Source organism: Diabrotica virgifera, chromosome 3 (genome assembly GCF_917563875.1).
Source record: "Diabrotica virgifera virgifera chromosome 3, PGI_DIABVI_V3a".
In the NCBI taxonomy this organism is placed as follows: Eukaryota; Metazoa; Arthropoda; class Insecta; order Coleoptera; family Chrysomelidae; genus Diabrotica; species Diabrotica virgifera.
Window position 1 is genome coordinate 259,613,620 of NC_065445.1, and position 15,307 is coordinate 259,628,926.

General features: G+C 31.8%; 1 protein-coding gene across 4 annotated transcripts in view; it reads right to left on the reverse strand.

Annotated features, from left to right (window-relative positions):
- LOC114324757 (ras-related protein Rab-3) overlaps positions 1 to 15,307 on the reverse strand; it is a 148,569-nt gene that overhangs the window by 102,871 nt on the left and 30,391 nt on the right. Inside the window, exon 1 of one of the 4 annotated variants that reach the window (XM_028272588.2) lies at positions 5,246 to 5,374. The exons of 2 other annotated variants lie outside the window; for them this stretch is intronic. In XM_028272588.2, coding sequence (XP_028128389.1) covers positions 5,246 to 5,258 — 13 coding nt within the window. In that variant the 5' untranslated portion in view covers positions 5,259 to 5,374. Of the gene's footprint in view, positions 1 to 5,052; positions 5,128 to 5,245; positions 5,375 to 15,307 lie in introns of those variants that run through there. One more of the 4 variants, XM_028272592.2, reaches the window with a different exon arrangement.

The window sequence follows — 15,307 nt, forward strand, 5'->3', positions numbered from 1 at the left end:
CGCAAGAAAAAGATTTTACGAAAATTTGAAAAAATTTTGTGAAAAAATCGCCCGTTTTTATTCAGTTTTCCATGGTTCAAAAATATTTATTTTTAATTTTTTGGTTAAATTGTGGTAAATTGTCACGTAAGAAAGCTTCCTGTCTTAAATGCAGTACGATTTTTTTAATTCAGATATCTTAATCCTGAGATTAACTGTCCGCCATCATTTTTCGAAGTCTCGACATTTGCGCCCTCTACAACATAAGTGTACGTGCATAAATGAAAAAAGATATATTTTTTTTGTATTCCCTAAGATTAGACATTAATATGTAAAAAGTTTTATGTTCATTTTTAATAAATGTTCTGAGAAAAAAATTCTTGAAAAAAATGATTTTTTTTTTGTCTTCTACAGTGTACTAGTACCTTTATAAGTATGCTGATGATTTAGTTACTGTGTCAAAAACCTTCAAAAATATTTGTAAATTTGGAATGATTGCTTTAATAATAATAATACAAAATGAAAATCAGAATAGACAAAACTATGGTTTCCAAAAATGTTGAAGAAAGTGCTAAAATATACGAATGCAACTAAAGTTCGCTGCGCATTAAACAAGGCGTTTATTTGAAGAAAAGGGATGAAAACAAACAAAATAGGGCTAGCGAGATTTCAAAGGCGCTAAAGACGTGGGGAAACAGTGGGAGGTAAGCGGAGTCAATGGCTAAGAACCACGGAATTTGGAGAGGCTTTTTAATCCATTTAAATGTTACATTTAGTGTGCATTTCTTAGAGGAGTCAATTTTATTTTTTTAATGTGTAGAGGGGCTCAGTAGAAGCTTAAGTTCAAGTTTTTGGGGTCGGGACCCTTGTCCCCCGGCCGCCATATTGGAAAAAGTGCTGCAAAGGGCTTTCGCGCTGTATCTCCTAAACTAGCAACCCTACAGAAAATTTAGTTACACATAAAATGTAGCAAATTAATTTTTCTACAATTTTACATCTATTACTTTTTATCGTCAAGTGACCAACAAAAAAGTTATAAACAATAATAAGAGAAAATTTTGTAAGAAGTTTCCTTTTGGAGGTTTTAACCTTTTTTCCGTTCATTTCACAATAAAATAACATAATAGCTATTTTGTAGAGGATTTTTCGATGAACATTTTTCACTATAAAGTTGTTTAATTTTATTTATTATCTAGGTTTTACAGCGCTCCAAACTTGACCAGATTCTCTAATTCTCATAGGAATACAATAAAAACAATACTTTAATTAAAATAACGTTATGCCGACCACGAAAATCAAATTTAAGGTGAATGACGAATGTTGATCATTTTTTATGTTTTCGAGGTCGGTGAATCCGAATATGAAGTTTATTTTTATCTAGAGTTGGTGGAACATGTTCAAAAGTCAAATTTTATACAAAAATGCCAAAAATTAATTTTTATGATTTTTCAAATTTACCTCGCTGTATCATTCGTCGCTGCAAACATTTCCTTTTGAAACTTTTACTGTGTCATCTTTGAGGGTATTTAGATAACAATTAAATTTGTAAAAAATGTTTAAACACATTATAAAAGGAGTTGTTAATCTTTAAACATTTTGTCACCATATTTCGTTAGTTTAAGGTTTAGTTAAAAAAGTTGAGTGACAAACTTTTTAGTTTATAATTTTACCAACACAGCAATAAAACATGATTCATGAAGAAGTTTTTTGGAAAATTTTTAGTCAAAATATACAATAGGAAAAAAGTTATGTTACCTCATAGACAAGCGGCACACCCCAAAAAACGCTTATATCTCGAGATCCTGGTCACGGTGTGGTGGATGGCTAATTTTGATCATACTTTATAATTTTGATATCAAAAATCGTTTTTTTGTTCTTCTTAAGAATTTTGTATTTTGCGGTTGCATCATTCTTCTTCTGGACCGACGAATTTGTCCTCAAACAACTTCTTGGGCCTTTTCTATATATGCTTACGGTTATAAGTTTTATAGTGGGGAGAAAGGTCAAAAATACATTAATAATAGCATATGAATATTAAAATTATAATAAATTGTGTTAATAAGAAATGTATATAGATAGAAAAGTAAGCCTAACCTTTTTTTTATTGTATCCGTGTGATCATTCGAGCATCTGGTCAAGTTTGGAGCGCTGTAAAACCTATATACATTAATAGAATTAAATAACCTTATAGTGGAAATTGTTCGCTAAGAAACCCTCTACAAAATTGATATACTGCTATTTTATTTTTAAATTAACTGAAAAAAAGTTATAATCTCCAAAAAAACTTATTAAAAAAATTTTACTTATTTTTGTTTATATCTTTTTTGTTGGTCACTTGACGATAAAAAGTAATAGAAACAAAATTGTAGAAAATTTAATTTGCTACATTTTGTGTTTTATTAGATTTTCCGTAGGATTGGTAGTTTACGAGATATAGCGCGAAACCACTTTGCACGCCATTTCCAAGATGGCGGTCGGGGGAAAAGGGTCCCGACCCCAACAACTTTAACTTAAGCTTCTACTGATACCACCTACACATTAAAGAAATAAAATTGACTCCTCTAACAAATGCAAGGTAAGGCCTAAAAAATGTAACATTTTAATGGCCTATTTAGTTCAAAACCGCAAATAATTTACACCCGTAAATTTTTTGATGACAATTATGGGTGTAAACATAAACCGTTAAACCGGTGGACAAAAAGTGGACAACAAGTCGACAAAATGAAATAAAAGTCTTGAATAAATCAGAAATTCGATCAAGAATAGGGCAATCAAGAGCAGTCTTTTTGAAGATGAGGAAATTTCTGAGTAAAAAAAAGACTCAATCTTCAAATCCAAAATCGGATGGGAAAATGTTATATCGACTCTATTCTTCTTTATGGCGTCGTAGCTCGGACTGTTAATGTTGACTTAATGAGAAAGCTGGAAGCTTTTGAAATATGGCTTTTCAGGAGAATTTTGAAAATACCGTGGAAGCAATGGTGATGCAAAAACGAGAAGAGACCGAGAAATTTTGTCCACCATTAAATAGAGAAAAACATCATATTTGTTGCACGTACTTAGAAATAATAAGTAGGTACGAGTTATTATTGCTGATTATGAAGGGTAAAATCGAAGGAAAATGGGTTCTGGTAGAAGACAAATATCCTGGCTAAAAAAAACATTCGCGAGTGGACCACATTAAAAACACAGACGCTTTTAAGAAAATCAGAAGATAGGGATGAATTTGCAATGGCCCTAGTCAACCTTTCCTGGAGTCGACCCCAGAAGAAGAAAAAAATGATAAACAAGGCTTGAGGATTAAGCTTAAGGATTAAGTTGAAACAAAATTTGCTTGAGATATTTGCAATTCATTGGCAACATTTAGTAGCTAAAAATCTGAGTGCCTGATTTTACATCAATATCTTCAATTGATTGAAAACGTTGTGCAAAAACTACCAGTGCAATGGGGAGGTTGTATGGCCGAGTATTAAAGAAAAGGGTGGAATTAGAAATTCAGGACATGGAAGAACAAAGTGGTTTTCGCGCCGGTAGATCGTGCGCAGATAACATATTCGTGATGCAACAAATAATAGAGAAAAGAAGAGCAAGGAATCTGTCTACTCACCTAACATTTATTGATCTGGAAAAAGCCGACGACACGGTGCCTTTAAAGAAACTCTTTGAAATTTTGACCACGATAGGCATAAGCGAAGCATATGTGCGAGCAATTCAAAATATGTATCAAAATCCGAAAAGTTGTATTAAACAGGGAAAATCTATGTCGAAACTATTCCCTGTTACAAAAGGTTTAAGGCAAGGGTGCTGCTTATCGCCAACACTATTTAAAATATACGTCCAGAAAGCTCTGGAGCAATGGAGGAAAACAGTTGCTGGGATGGGAATAATGATTGAAGAAAACTGCTTAACAACTTTGTTTTTTGCTGATGACCAAGTAATTCTTGCCAACGATGAACATGATATGGATTATATGCTAAGAAAGTTACAGATCGAATATGAAAAATGGGGCCTATGTATGAACATGGAGAAAACGGAATATTTGAGAATAGGAGAGGAAACCGAAGATCCGGAATTAGAGTTAAGAAATATAAGGAAATGTAAGGAATATAGATATTTAGGAAGCATAATATCAGAAGAAGGAACTACAAAAAGAGACATACAGCATAGGATACAGCAAGGAAGGAAAGCAACTCGTATTTTAAATGGTCTACTATGGTCTAACAAGGTGAAGCTGAACACAAAGTTAACAATCTACAAAACAATTGTGGAACCTATTATAACTTATGGAGCAGAGTGTTGGCAACTCACAGGAAAGGAAAGAAAAAATATAGAAGTAGCGGAAATGGATTACTTACGTAGAGCATGCAGAGTATCTAGATTAGAACATGTATCAAATGAGGAAATAAGACGACGGACAAAGAGTTTATATTCCACGGTTGATCATATAGAAACAAAGAAATTGCTATGGTATGGTCATGTTATGAGAATGTCAGAGGAAAGATGGCCAAAAAGAGCATTAAATTACACACCCATAAATAGAAGAAGAAGAGGAAGGCCTACAGAAACATGGAAGAAAGGCATAGAACGGTCTATGGCAGATAGAGCTATTGACGAAAACGAATGGGTGGATAGAAGACGATGGCGAGCGAAATTTGGGATGCGGAGGAGACCGTAGGAACCCCACTACTTATATATATCTTCAATTGATTATAAATGCAGTAGATCTTTCTAGATTCTAAATTTTGTACAAGAGACGAAATGTGATTTTGAAAAGTATCTAGGATTAATATTACTCTTATTACATATTTGGTATTACAGGATTTGATTAAAACCTGTATGTGTATAGTTGATTTTCTCAAGAACTCAATTATGTGGCTTGCATCTTTGTTGCTGTAAGCTCTTCACATTTTAAAAAATTTGATATTACGATGCAAAAAGTTTTGAGAAACGTAAGTAATTACTATACTTTTAACTTATTTTAAGGTTAGTTATTAGAATAGAAATTTTGTTGTAGGAGGACATAATAATATTACTACATAGTATGTAAATTTAACCAAATATTTTAAGTTTTACCTTGTTAAAAGAGAATAAAACAGCTTGCTAAACATAGAACACAAAATAATACTGACATACCACCCAAAACGCTGGACACGTCAATATAGCCGTGTAATACATATTTAAATGAACAAGATAAAGGGCACCAAATCAACATATTCAAAAAATAACCTAACAAAGAGCCGGTTTTCACAAAAACTCAATATTTTACCCGCTTTCGGCATACTACTACATGCATAAATATATTATATTTTTTTTAAATGTCACAACACTTTAAACTACTCAGGTCGACATAGAACTAACTGATAAGAAAATGTTGCTAACGCTAAGCTAACCGCACTGGGCTGGGTAATTTGCTTTGATAATTTTTCACTTATCGTTTCCTATCGAGTTCCTTTCCAACCTGGCGTTCGACGATTTCTTCGCTGGATATCAGAGGTGAAAAAACGGAAATATCATAATTCGATATTAGTTTATAAGCCAGTCAATAGTGAAAAAAAAACATGAATAAATCTTATACAGGTAATTACATGTTTAAGCTCATCAATTAAACAATATTTTATTACCTCATGTAAGAACGTTAACTTTCTCAATATTATTATTGCATGTGTAACCTACGTTGATTTGTTTACCACATGCTGTTGATTTAAGCTGTAACAATTATTTGTTTAATCTTCTTCTTCTTCTTGTCTTTTTCCTTATGCCTATTACGGCGTCGGATTATGGTCAGTTGTTTCTTTTACCCATTTTTTCCACTCTATTCTGTTTTTGGTTAGGCGTTTCATTTCTTCTTTCATTTTCCCTGGTGCTTTTCCTATGTCCTCTATTTGATCCCTCTAATTCTTTCTGGGACGCCCATTTGTTTAATCATATTTGTAATAAGGCTTATAGCGTGGAGCTTGATCTCGTAAGTAATTTATAAAAGCACTCAACAAATCAGAGTAGGGGGTAGTATGTAAAAAGTAGGCCAGAAGTCCTAGCGCACTAAGAGAGTAAAATCCTTGAACTTCATTACGTTCCTGCATAAATACCCGTTTTATTTAAAATTACATTCTAGAGTTTAAAAGAAATTTTAGGGGGGCGGGGAAGTAACTGATGAAAATTCTGTGAAGACGTAGCTAGTTTTGCTTTGTGTTTTTTACACAATCTTAAAGAATTAAAAATCATTTTTTGCCTATAAAACGTTTACCATACATTACGGAGGGGAAAAACCTACCGGTTATGAACGACAACCGGTTTTTTTACTGTGCAACAATCGGTTTTTTCGGTTGTTTTTTGTCCCCGTTATAACCGGTTTTTTCTTTATACAGTAAAAACCGGTGAAAAACCGGATAAGTTACTATCTCTGGAAAAAATAATGAATTCAGAGAAAAAAATGGGAAATTTTTCACCCCGAGCGCGCGATGATGAAATTTTAAGCTGACCGAAACCGAAACCGATTTGGCAACACTGATGACTGATTTCTATTTTCGATCCCGGTTGGGTACGATCCCAATGCTGTTTATACGTCGATTGATTATCTTGGTATCGATACATTCTTTCGATAGTATCTATATTTATATCGATTTGAATGGAGTATCACAAACTAAAGTGCAATGTAAATCTAGCATTGTAACGTAATGGGTATTGGCTATTGATAAAAAAAACCGAAAACCGGTTTTTGGAATAACCGGGTTTTTTGAACGGTTTTAACCGCCAGGTTAAACCGTAAGGAAAAAAAAACGGTATAGCCGAAAACCGGTGTTTTGTTGTCAAAAACCGCCATCCCTACTATACATTCTAGAGAAAAATGGTTCAGCTAAAAATAGTAAAGATCGTAAAAATTCTTTAATGTTGAAAGCTACTAAAATACAAACAAAGTTGACCGAAATAATTGCAAAAAATCTCTTATTTTTGCGGTAATATGAATGTTAATAATTTTGTTTTTTTACATAATGACATTTAACATAACCACCCGAGATTTTGGTAATTAATTAGTTATTAAAATGTGTTAAATTCCAAACATGTTGACCAGACAGTTTATAAATAATTTAATTTGTTATCTTGGAGAGCAACTATGTAAACAACTACTGTACTTGTCCAAAGAGTCACTCTAGTAGAGATATTTTGTAAATGGCAATCGATTCATTAAGGCTTCTTTTTTTAAGGTGTATTGCAAAAACTTCAATATTATATTAAATTTGTTATTAAAGACCAGTTCGAAAAGGGGACTTTTTGTCTTACAAATATTTATAATAACAAGCTCAGAGATTGCAGCGGACAGTTCTCCCCTCCACTTTGCTTGGTTGTATTTTAAGTCCCCCAGGAGGTTTACACCGATGCTTTTGAAAATCAAATGAGTTTGTTTTACATGGATGCCTACTGCGCGGTCTACAAGGATGCTTCCCTGTGATTGGAGTTTGATGAAAGTTGTGGTGAGGAACAGAGCAATCCAAATAGGGAATAGTGGCCAAAGTATTGAGATCTATTCAAAACTCCAGGCGCCACACCTCCAGTCATACTTCCACAGTAAAATAGTTTACATACGGAATAGCAGATTGCACAAAAAACAGGCGAAATTACTTGAGATAAAACCTGCATTTTAACGATGGTCACGCGATTGCGGCTTACTGTCTTCTTACGCATGGATATCTGATGGCACGATTTGGCCTGCAAAACAATAAAACAGTTTCTAGTGGAGAACCCTTTGTACAGTTGAAAAAAGATGAGTTGGGAATCCCGGAGAATTTGTAAGAACTATTCTTAAAGTGTGGTGGCAAAGTGATTATTCAGTAGTTATACTAAATTTCATTGTTCTACCATTCCATGAATAGTAATAATTTTCCTTTTTCGCTAATAGTCATATAGGCTAATGCGACTGTAAATAAAAAAATATATTTTAAACTTTTTATCTGAACAATTCAACTGGATACAGTTATTTTGGCACTTTATGGACCGAAAATAATAGAGATCAGACGGTTTTATCGATTTTCGATTTACTTAGTTTACTGTCGATGTTTTTTCTTTGTTTACTTTCAATTCGAACACAGGCGAGCAATTACTTTTATCAGGCCCATTAAAAGTTTACGCTTTCGACTCGTAACAGAAGAATCTGTATGTACACTTCAATCCATTTCGATTTTAATATTGTAGGACCCTAATACTGTATTTAAATTATTGTAATAAAGGATGGCGTCGATATAAAAATTATATAAGTCTTTATTTAGTTATTTCACGGTATGGATAATAAACAAAAATATGAAGCCAGTTATTCGCTCCGTGCATGACTTGCGCGACACCTAGCGTAGTCGCCTAACATTTTTGGCGACCATAAGGTGGTTGCAGGTTTGAAATCCTCGGTGATAAGGTTGATTAACTTCGACACACTAAGTACTTTTATATATTTATTAACTCACTACGTAATAACAGTAACTAGTTAGTTTTGGATGGTTGTTACCTCGTCTCAACTTTTGCAAAATCTGTTTTGTGAATAATCTCTCTCATACCTTTTTTTTTACGTAGACATATCTAATGTGTATTTGTTTGTTATGATTTCATATTTGTCTAATGCGAGCGTGAATTATTATTATTATTAACAGTATTTTGTCCACTTGCAATTTTTACTATGCGTGGCCTAGTTTACATAAATCTATGCCACCTACTTACATAATCAAAACATTGTAATATTTGTAATGAATGATTGTAATATTAACTTTAAGACTTTAAAAATTAAACCGATATATTATTTACTAATGGATTAAATATTCTTATTTTCTGGAAGCTAATTTAAATCCTTTACATCCCCATCCCTTAAAAGAAAAATTTCCTGAGTACATTATTTTTTTTAAGAAAATTTTTCTCGACATCATCATCAACTGATTACTGTGTTACAAAACAATACAAAATTAAAAACCTATTCCCTATAACTAGTAACTAAACATAAACAAAAAAAAATGTTCGATATCAATATTGTTCCCGTTTTCACATGTCACTCACTGTGTTCCTGGACTGTAAGCATATAGTCTGTTTTTATGTACCTACTTGATCTTACCGTTATGTATGTACACTAGGTCCCATGGTTTTGAAGAAGTGTCCGATATCACGAATTTTTGACACAATCTGACGTTAAACATGATACACATAATTATATGACATATTTTACGTTAATATGTAATATTTATTTATCATTTTTGATAAAATTTGTTATACAAACAATAACTTCGAGTGTCAAATAAACGTCAAATTAAAAAGCGGATATTTGGATGTTCTCTGAAGAAAATATCAATTTTTCTTTTTTCTTTACTTTTTTGTTATAGTTTAGTTGTCGCTGTTAACATTAATTAAGTATTTATCGAAAGCAATTAGGCAGTGTGAATTATTAGTACCAGATTTTAACATTAGATGGGTCTATTGAACTATTAATTTTGTGTGTGTGTGTGTGTGTGTGTGTGTGTAATACAAAATGGAAATAGATGACGATAGGAATAATACCACCAGATCGAGGAAGGAAAGAAAGTCAGTTGAAAATATAAATATACTTAAATAATAAAAATCAAGACGGCAATAATAAGGTACGCGAAATATCTAGGTATTGAAAATAGTTATTTATATACCAAATCAGTAAAGGGACTCTTTATCGAACGAGTCTTGATTTTACGAGAAGAGCGAGCAAGGCGAGTGAAAGACGAGTTCGATAAAGAGTCTTTACTGACGTGGTGGATACAAAATTTTATCGCCAACATAATTTGATTGGAAATCAACTTGGAATTTGAATTCCGATGATACGCACCTTAAAGTTGACTACGTAAGAGTTTGGGCTGTGTAATAATTTAAAAATAACATAAAATTTATAAAATAAATTGAATAAAAACCTGTCGTTTATTTAATTTCTTTAAAATGTCATTATAACACTACACAATTTTTTTAATCTGATTATCTTCATACTTTCATAAAATTAATCATCTTTAATTTTAATAATCGCTGAATGAAAAACTGGAAAATGAAAAGCTTGACATCTTGGATAATGCCAAGATATATTTTATCTACAATTTCACTTTCTACAAAAATTTGATATTGGTTCTAACACTTACTTGCAATTTACAGTTTAAGAACTTTTTAAATATTAGACGTCATAATAATTTCATGACAGTGATGACAGGATAACTTTAGCAATATGGCCGCTTTCGATTTTTAATCGATAGTTATCAATATTGAATAATTACTAAATCGGTAAAATTTTAATTTATTTTGTATGAATATATTTACAAAATACTAGAGAATTTCACTTTTTGACATAAATTTAATCGTTAACAACGCAAATTGTGTACAATATTTTTAATAATTAAGGTAAATAAATTCTAAGTTCACACAAATTCTCGCCATTCGATTACTACCATCGACCAATTATATTCAATCTGCCGCAAATAAGGGCAAATGAGTATAATAATGAATGACTTTAGTGACGGTTGGCGATAATAACTATTTGTATAACAAGGGAGGAAAGTGCTACTTTTCCTCCCGAGAATGAAGTTTACTGCCCGACGCGTAGCGGAGGGCAGTAATCATTCAAGGGAGGAAAAGGCACTTTACTCCCATGTTATACATATGGTTTTTTCACCTTCCTCAAATAACAAGTAATTTTTTCATTTTTACTTAATTTATTTATGTATCTAACCAACAAAATTTATTAGAACTAAAACTAACAAGTAGGTACAATATAACTGTCAACTGTCAAATATAAGTCAAATTATTAATGTAAACATTGTTAAATCAAAATAACAATTTACTGTTTTTTACCATTCTGCAAAATATAGGGTGTTTTATAAATAAACGTTAAAATGTATAGATACTTACGTAATAGAAAATAGATATTTTACAGGGCGTCAATAAGTTATATTTCATGGATGAAATACCATGACGTCACTTTTACTTTTCCTCCCTAGGGAGGAAAAGTACAACTTTGCTCCCTACAATCAGGTCCGGAAAAGTATACTTTCGGTAGAGGTAGGTGGAAAAAAACATTATTCAATAATTATTCACCAAAATTGTCATATTTCGCCGCTACGGACGTTGGCATAGTTTCGTGTATCCCCACCATGGTCACGCACGGAGCGAAATTAGTTTCGTATTTTTTCATAGTTAACCAGTGAATTCTTGTAAAAAATAAACTTGAAGGAATATGAATAGGAAACCCAAAAACATAAATCTTTTAAGCAGGTAGTATAAAGCAATTTAAAGTTCATACGTTTCTTCTAAACGTATGATAACAGAATAAAAAGGAACCAAGAGAATACACATAAATCTTTATCAAAAAGTTAATATCGTACTTATGAAAAAAGCAGTAATTTTCCGGAAGGGACTATTTTGTATTGGGGTATTATAGGAGAACTAACGAAAATGGAAGATTGCCTTCGAAATTAACTTCTATATTTGAGGTGGCTCTAAGTATTATAAGGTTGATAAGACAATCATTCTTAATTTGTAAAAAAAGGATTGATAGGGTATGTATATATTATCGCTTAGTTTTTATCTTTTAAGACATTTTTTGTTACCGAATATATAAGGTATTGTTAAGAGATATTTTCATTAATTTATGTTCATATCCTGTAGAAACCAGGCCAGTGGAATGAACTGAAAATCGGAATATAATTGGTCATGGTATGGAAACTGTGTTTTTGTTTTTTAATTTATTTGTTTTATGCTTTCAGATAAGGATGAGTTTATCATTTTAAATCAGTAAAATTTCAATAGCCAGATTAACACAAAAGTAGGTGTCTAGAGCCAAAAAACTAAAACAAGTCGAACTAACTCAAACAAAAAAAAATATTTTTAGCCAGTTTGGGGAATATGCCAATCGACTTCTTATAAATATTTTCTACAGGTTACACTGTATTTGCGGAACAATTTAAGAAATATTAAAGAAAAACACAATGAGAAAACTTTTTAAAATAATGCCCTCAGACATAAACGCTGGGAATCTAGTGAAATTAAAAAAAAATACAGAAAATGAAACAAGAACATAATGGGTAAACATATTTAAACCAAACAAATACTGAATTACAAACCGGTAGGAAGCAATGCTGGACCTTAACAAATAGCATAAAATCGTATGACAAAAAGAACAACAAATCCTTAATCCTGGAACAAAGAATAAGTCATTTTTGATATGTCTTTACACGGATTGGAAATCATAATGATGGCTTCTTCTTGTTTATGTGCCCCCTTCATCATTGAAAACTAGCGGCTCTACTGGCAAACATTTCTCTATCTTCAATTGTAAGCCTAAGTTTTTTAAAACATCTATCTATTGCCCTTCATTAGTTCAAAGTTATTTTTCAACTCTTTTTGATTCAGTGCTAATCCTGTCCATCTGATTCCTGCGTATATTTCAGGTCGTCCGACCATTTCATTTGTGGTCTACCCTTTCCTCTTTTATGGTCCCAAGGTCTCCAGTGGGTTATCGCTTCATTCCATCTTCCGTCTCTTTGCTGTTGGGTTCTGCAAATTTCCATTTGAGAGTAGCTGCATGTTTGTTTGCGTCTTTCGGTCTTTCACTTTGGTTTTATTTCTGATCCATATATTTTTCTTTTTGTCACTTAGCTTGCATCATTAAGTGGGCCAAAAATTAATTTTTGGTTTGTTAGTACATATTTATCTTCATTCGGTTGTCATTCAGTCTCTCTGTTCAAATTATTCTTGCAGTTATTACTAAGTCACCAGTAATTGCCTCCTATTTTCTTTCGATACCGACACTGTTGTGAACTATTTTTAGTAGAATTTTAGGTACCTGGCTCTTAAAATTTCTTATCCTGAAACCTGCACATCATCTGGATAAAAATAGCCATCATAATAGATTATACATATTATAATAATACGTATCTCTTTTGAATTCTTTCTTGGTATATCCAGCATATCCGTATTATATGGTGGTTATAAATCACTTATGTTATCCTAATGTATCACATACTTTATAGAGGAGACGCAGGTGACAACAATATGTGCATAAAGAATTGATCTACGTGTAAGTAGCGATTGAATATTGATAACGATTGAGTAAAGTTAACGATTTTTTAAAGACTTTATATAACATGATTATTTTAATTCCTATTTATTAAGTATGTCCTAGATCTAGCAATACGTGTAAAGGAAAATAAATCAATAGTAAATAAATACTTCAGAAGATAATTGATAAATTTCATATTTTACTAAATCGGTATTAGGCCTGGATCCCGCGTACCAAAAAAAAGTTGACTAAAGGTTGAACAGTTGCCAATAGCTTAACGGTGTCTAGTAGGACAAACTTTAATGTATGGGAACATTGGAACAGGGGAAGTTTTAATTGTGTAACGTGATTTTAATCGTGGTACGTGTCATCCTGACAAGTTTATGACCGTGAAAAGTAGCAGGTTGTTTTTAAGTTTATTTAATAGCAAACTTTATATAATACACGAAAAAAAGTTTGTCTGACAAATTAATACATTGGGCATTTTAATAAGTCCGACACGTAGAACATGTAAAATAACAGGAATTATGTTGGTGGTAAATAGCCCAGGGCGCATCTGTTTTAAAATGAACGTTGAGAGGTGACTCATCTTTTTTGCAAAAATTGCTTGGGATAACTCATATAATAATAATTGAGTTATCCTTCCACTCAAAAAGGTCCGGAACATTGTTTAAATAATCAAAATATCAAAAAATGAAGGAAAAATTCGATTTTTTTCTTGGTTTTTGATTACTACTTTAAAAGTGTTTACTTCCGATAAAAGTTGCACAAACATAAAAGTTGCGCAATTAAATTTCCTATAATATAGGATTAGTTAAAAATTTTGAAAACTGTCACCCTTGTTACAAAATAACAATAATTGCGAAAAAACCATAAGAATACAAGTATTTGCATTTTATGTTTTTCAACCATTTATACTACACTTATAACGTTCATATTTTATCCAGAAAAAGTCTATGGATATAGTAAATAACCCAGTAGATGAACGGGAAATTCGGCGATACGAATTACATCAAAATTTGGATTTAGGTTCTACTTACCCTCTACTTCAAAGTTGAAATTGTGCCGTTGGTTGCTTTTACTTGGGGGGTGACAGTCACCCCTTCTCGGGGGTGAAAAACATACCTTCAAGATAAGACCGGAAATGGATAAATTTACTGATTTTAAGCAACTTTTGTTTTATAGAGTTTTTTACGTAAGTCAATACTTTTCGAGTTATTTGCAATTGAAAATGTTGATTTTTCGGCAAAAAACGGTGTTTTCAGACGGTTTTTCGCAAATAACTCAAAAAGTAAATATTTTATCGAAAAAATATCCTCGGCAAAAGTGTAGCTTATAAAAAACCCAAAAAAATGGTGTATCAGTAAAGTCTATCAATCAAATAAAAACAAAGTTTTAGCTCATGAAAAATACTTTCTTATTAGTCTAATTCCAAATCGAATATTTCAAGGTGAAATCACCGAAAAATTAAGCACTTTTCGGGAAAACCCCATTTAAACTCTTTTAAAGTGTTTATAAAATGCTTTGTTTTAATTGTCAACAAAAGTTTTAGCATTAAAAATAAGCGAGATACGCTCAAAATAAAGTTGGCCCTCTGTTTTTTGTAAAAAATCATGAAAATCTCGCCGTGTTTAGCTCCCCAAATGAAATTAATAGCTATCGCTTTACAAACAATTTACTTATCTATCAATTTTTTATATGATCTGTCAGTCTCACCGGTTTAAAATGTTTATTTTTGAAAGGGTTATAATTGAGAAAGCTTGAATGAGCCACTTATCACGAGTGTATGCAAATTTTGAACAGCCATATCTTAACCAATTTTTGCCTTACGGAGAAACAAAATGAAACTAGCATATTTATAATAGCAAAACCTACATTTTTGTACTCTTTAAGATTTTTCTTACCACTAATACTTTTTAAGTTATTTTGAAAAAAACGAAATTTTTAAAAAACTTTAAAAAACAATACACATAGAGTTAAGATAGATGGTAAAGCCAAACGATTCATTTCATTTAGGGTGCTAAATAGAGGGAGGTTTTCACGATTATTTTTACCAAAAAAAAAGGGGCCAACTTTTTTTCAGTGTAACTCGTTTTATTTTTGATGATGTAAACTTTTGTAGAAAACAAATAATAAGCTTTTTTTCGATACTTTAAAAATGTTAATAAGGTTTTTCCGAAAAATGCTTCTTTCCGAAAATAAGAACGTATTTTTTATGAGCTACAACTTTGTTTCTACTCAATTTGTAGACTTTTCTGGTACACTTTTTTTTTCGTTTTTTATAGGCTACAC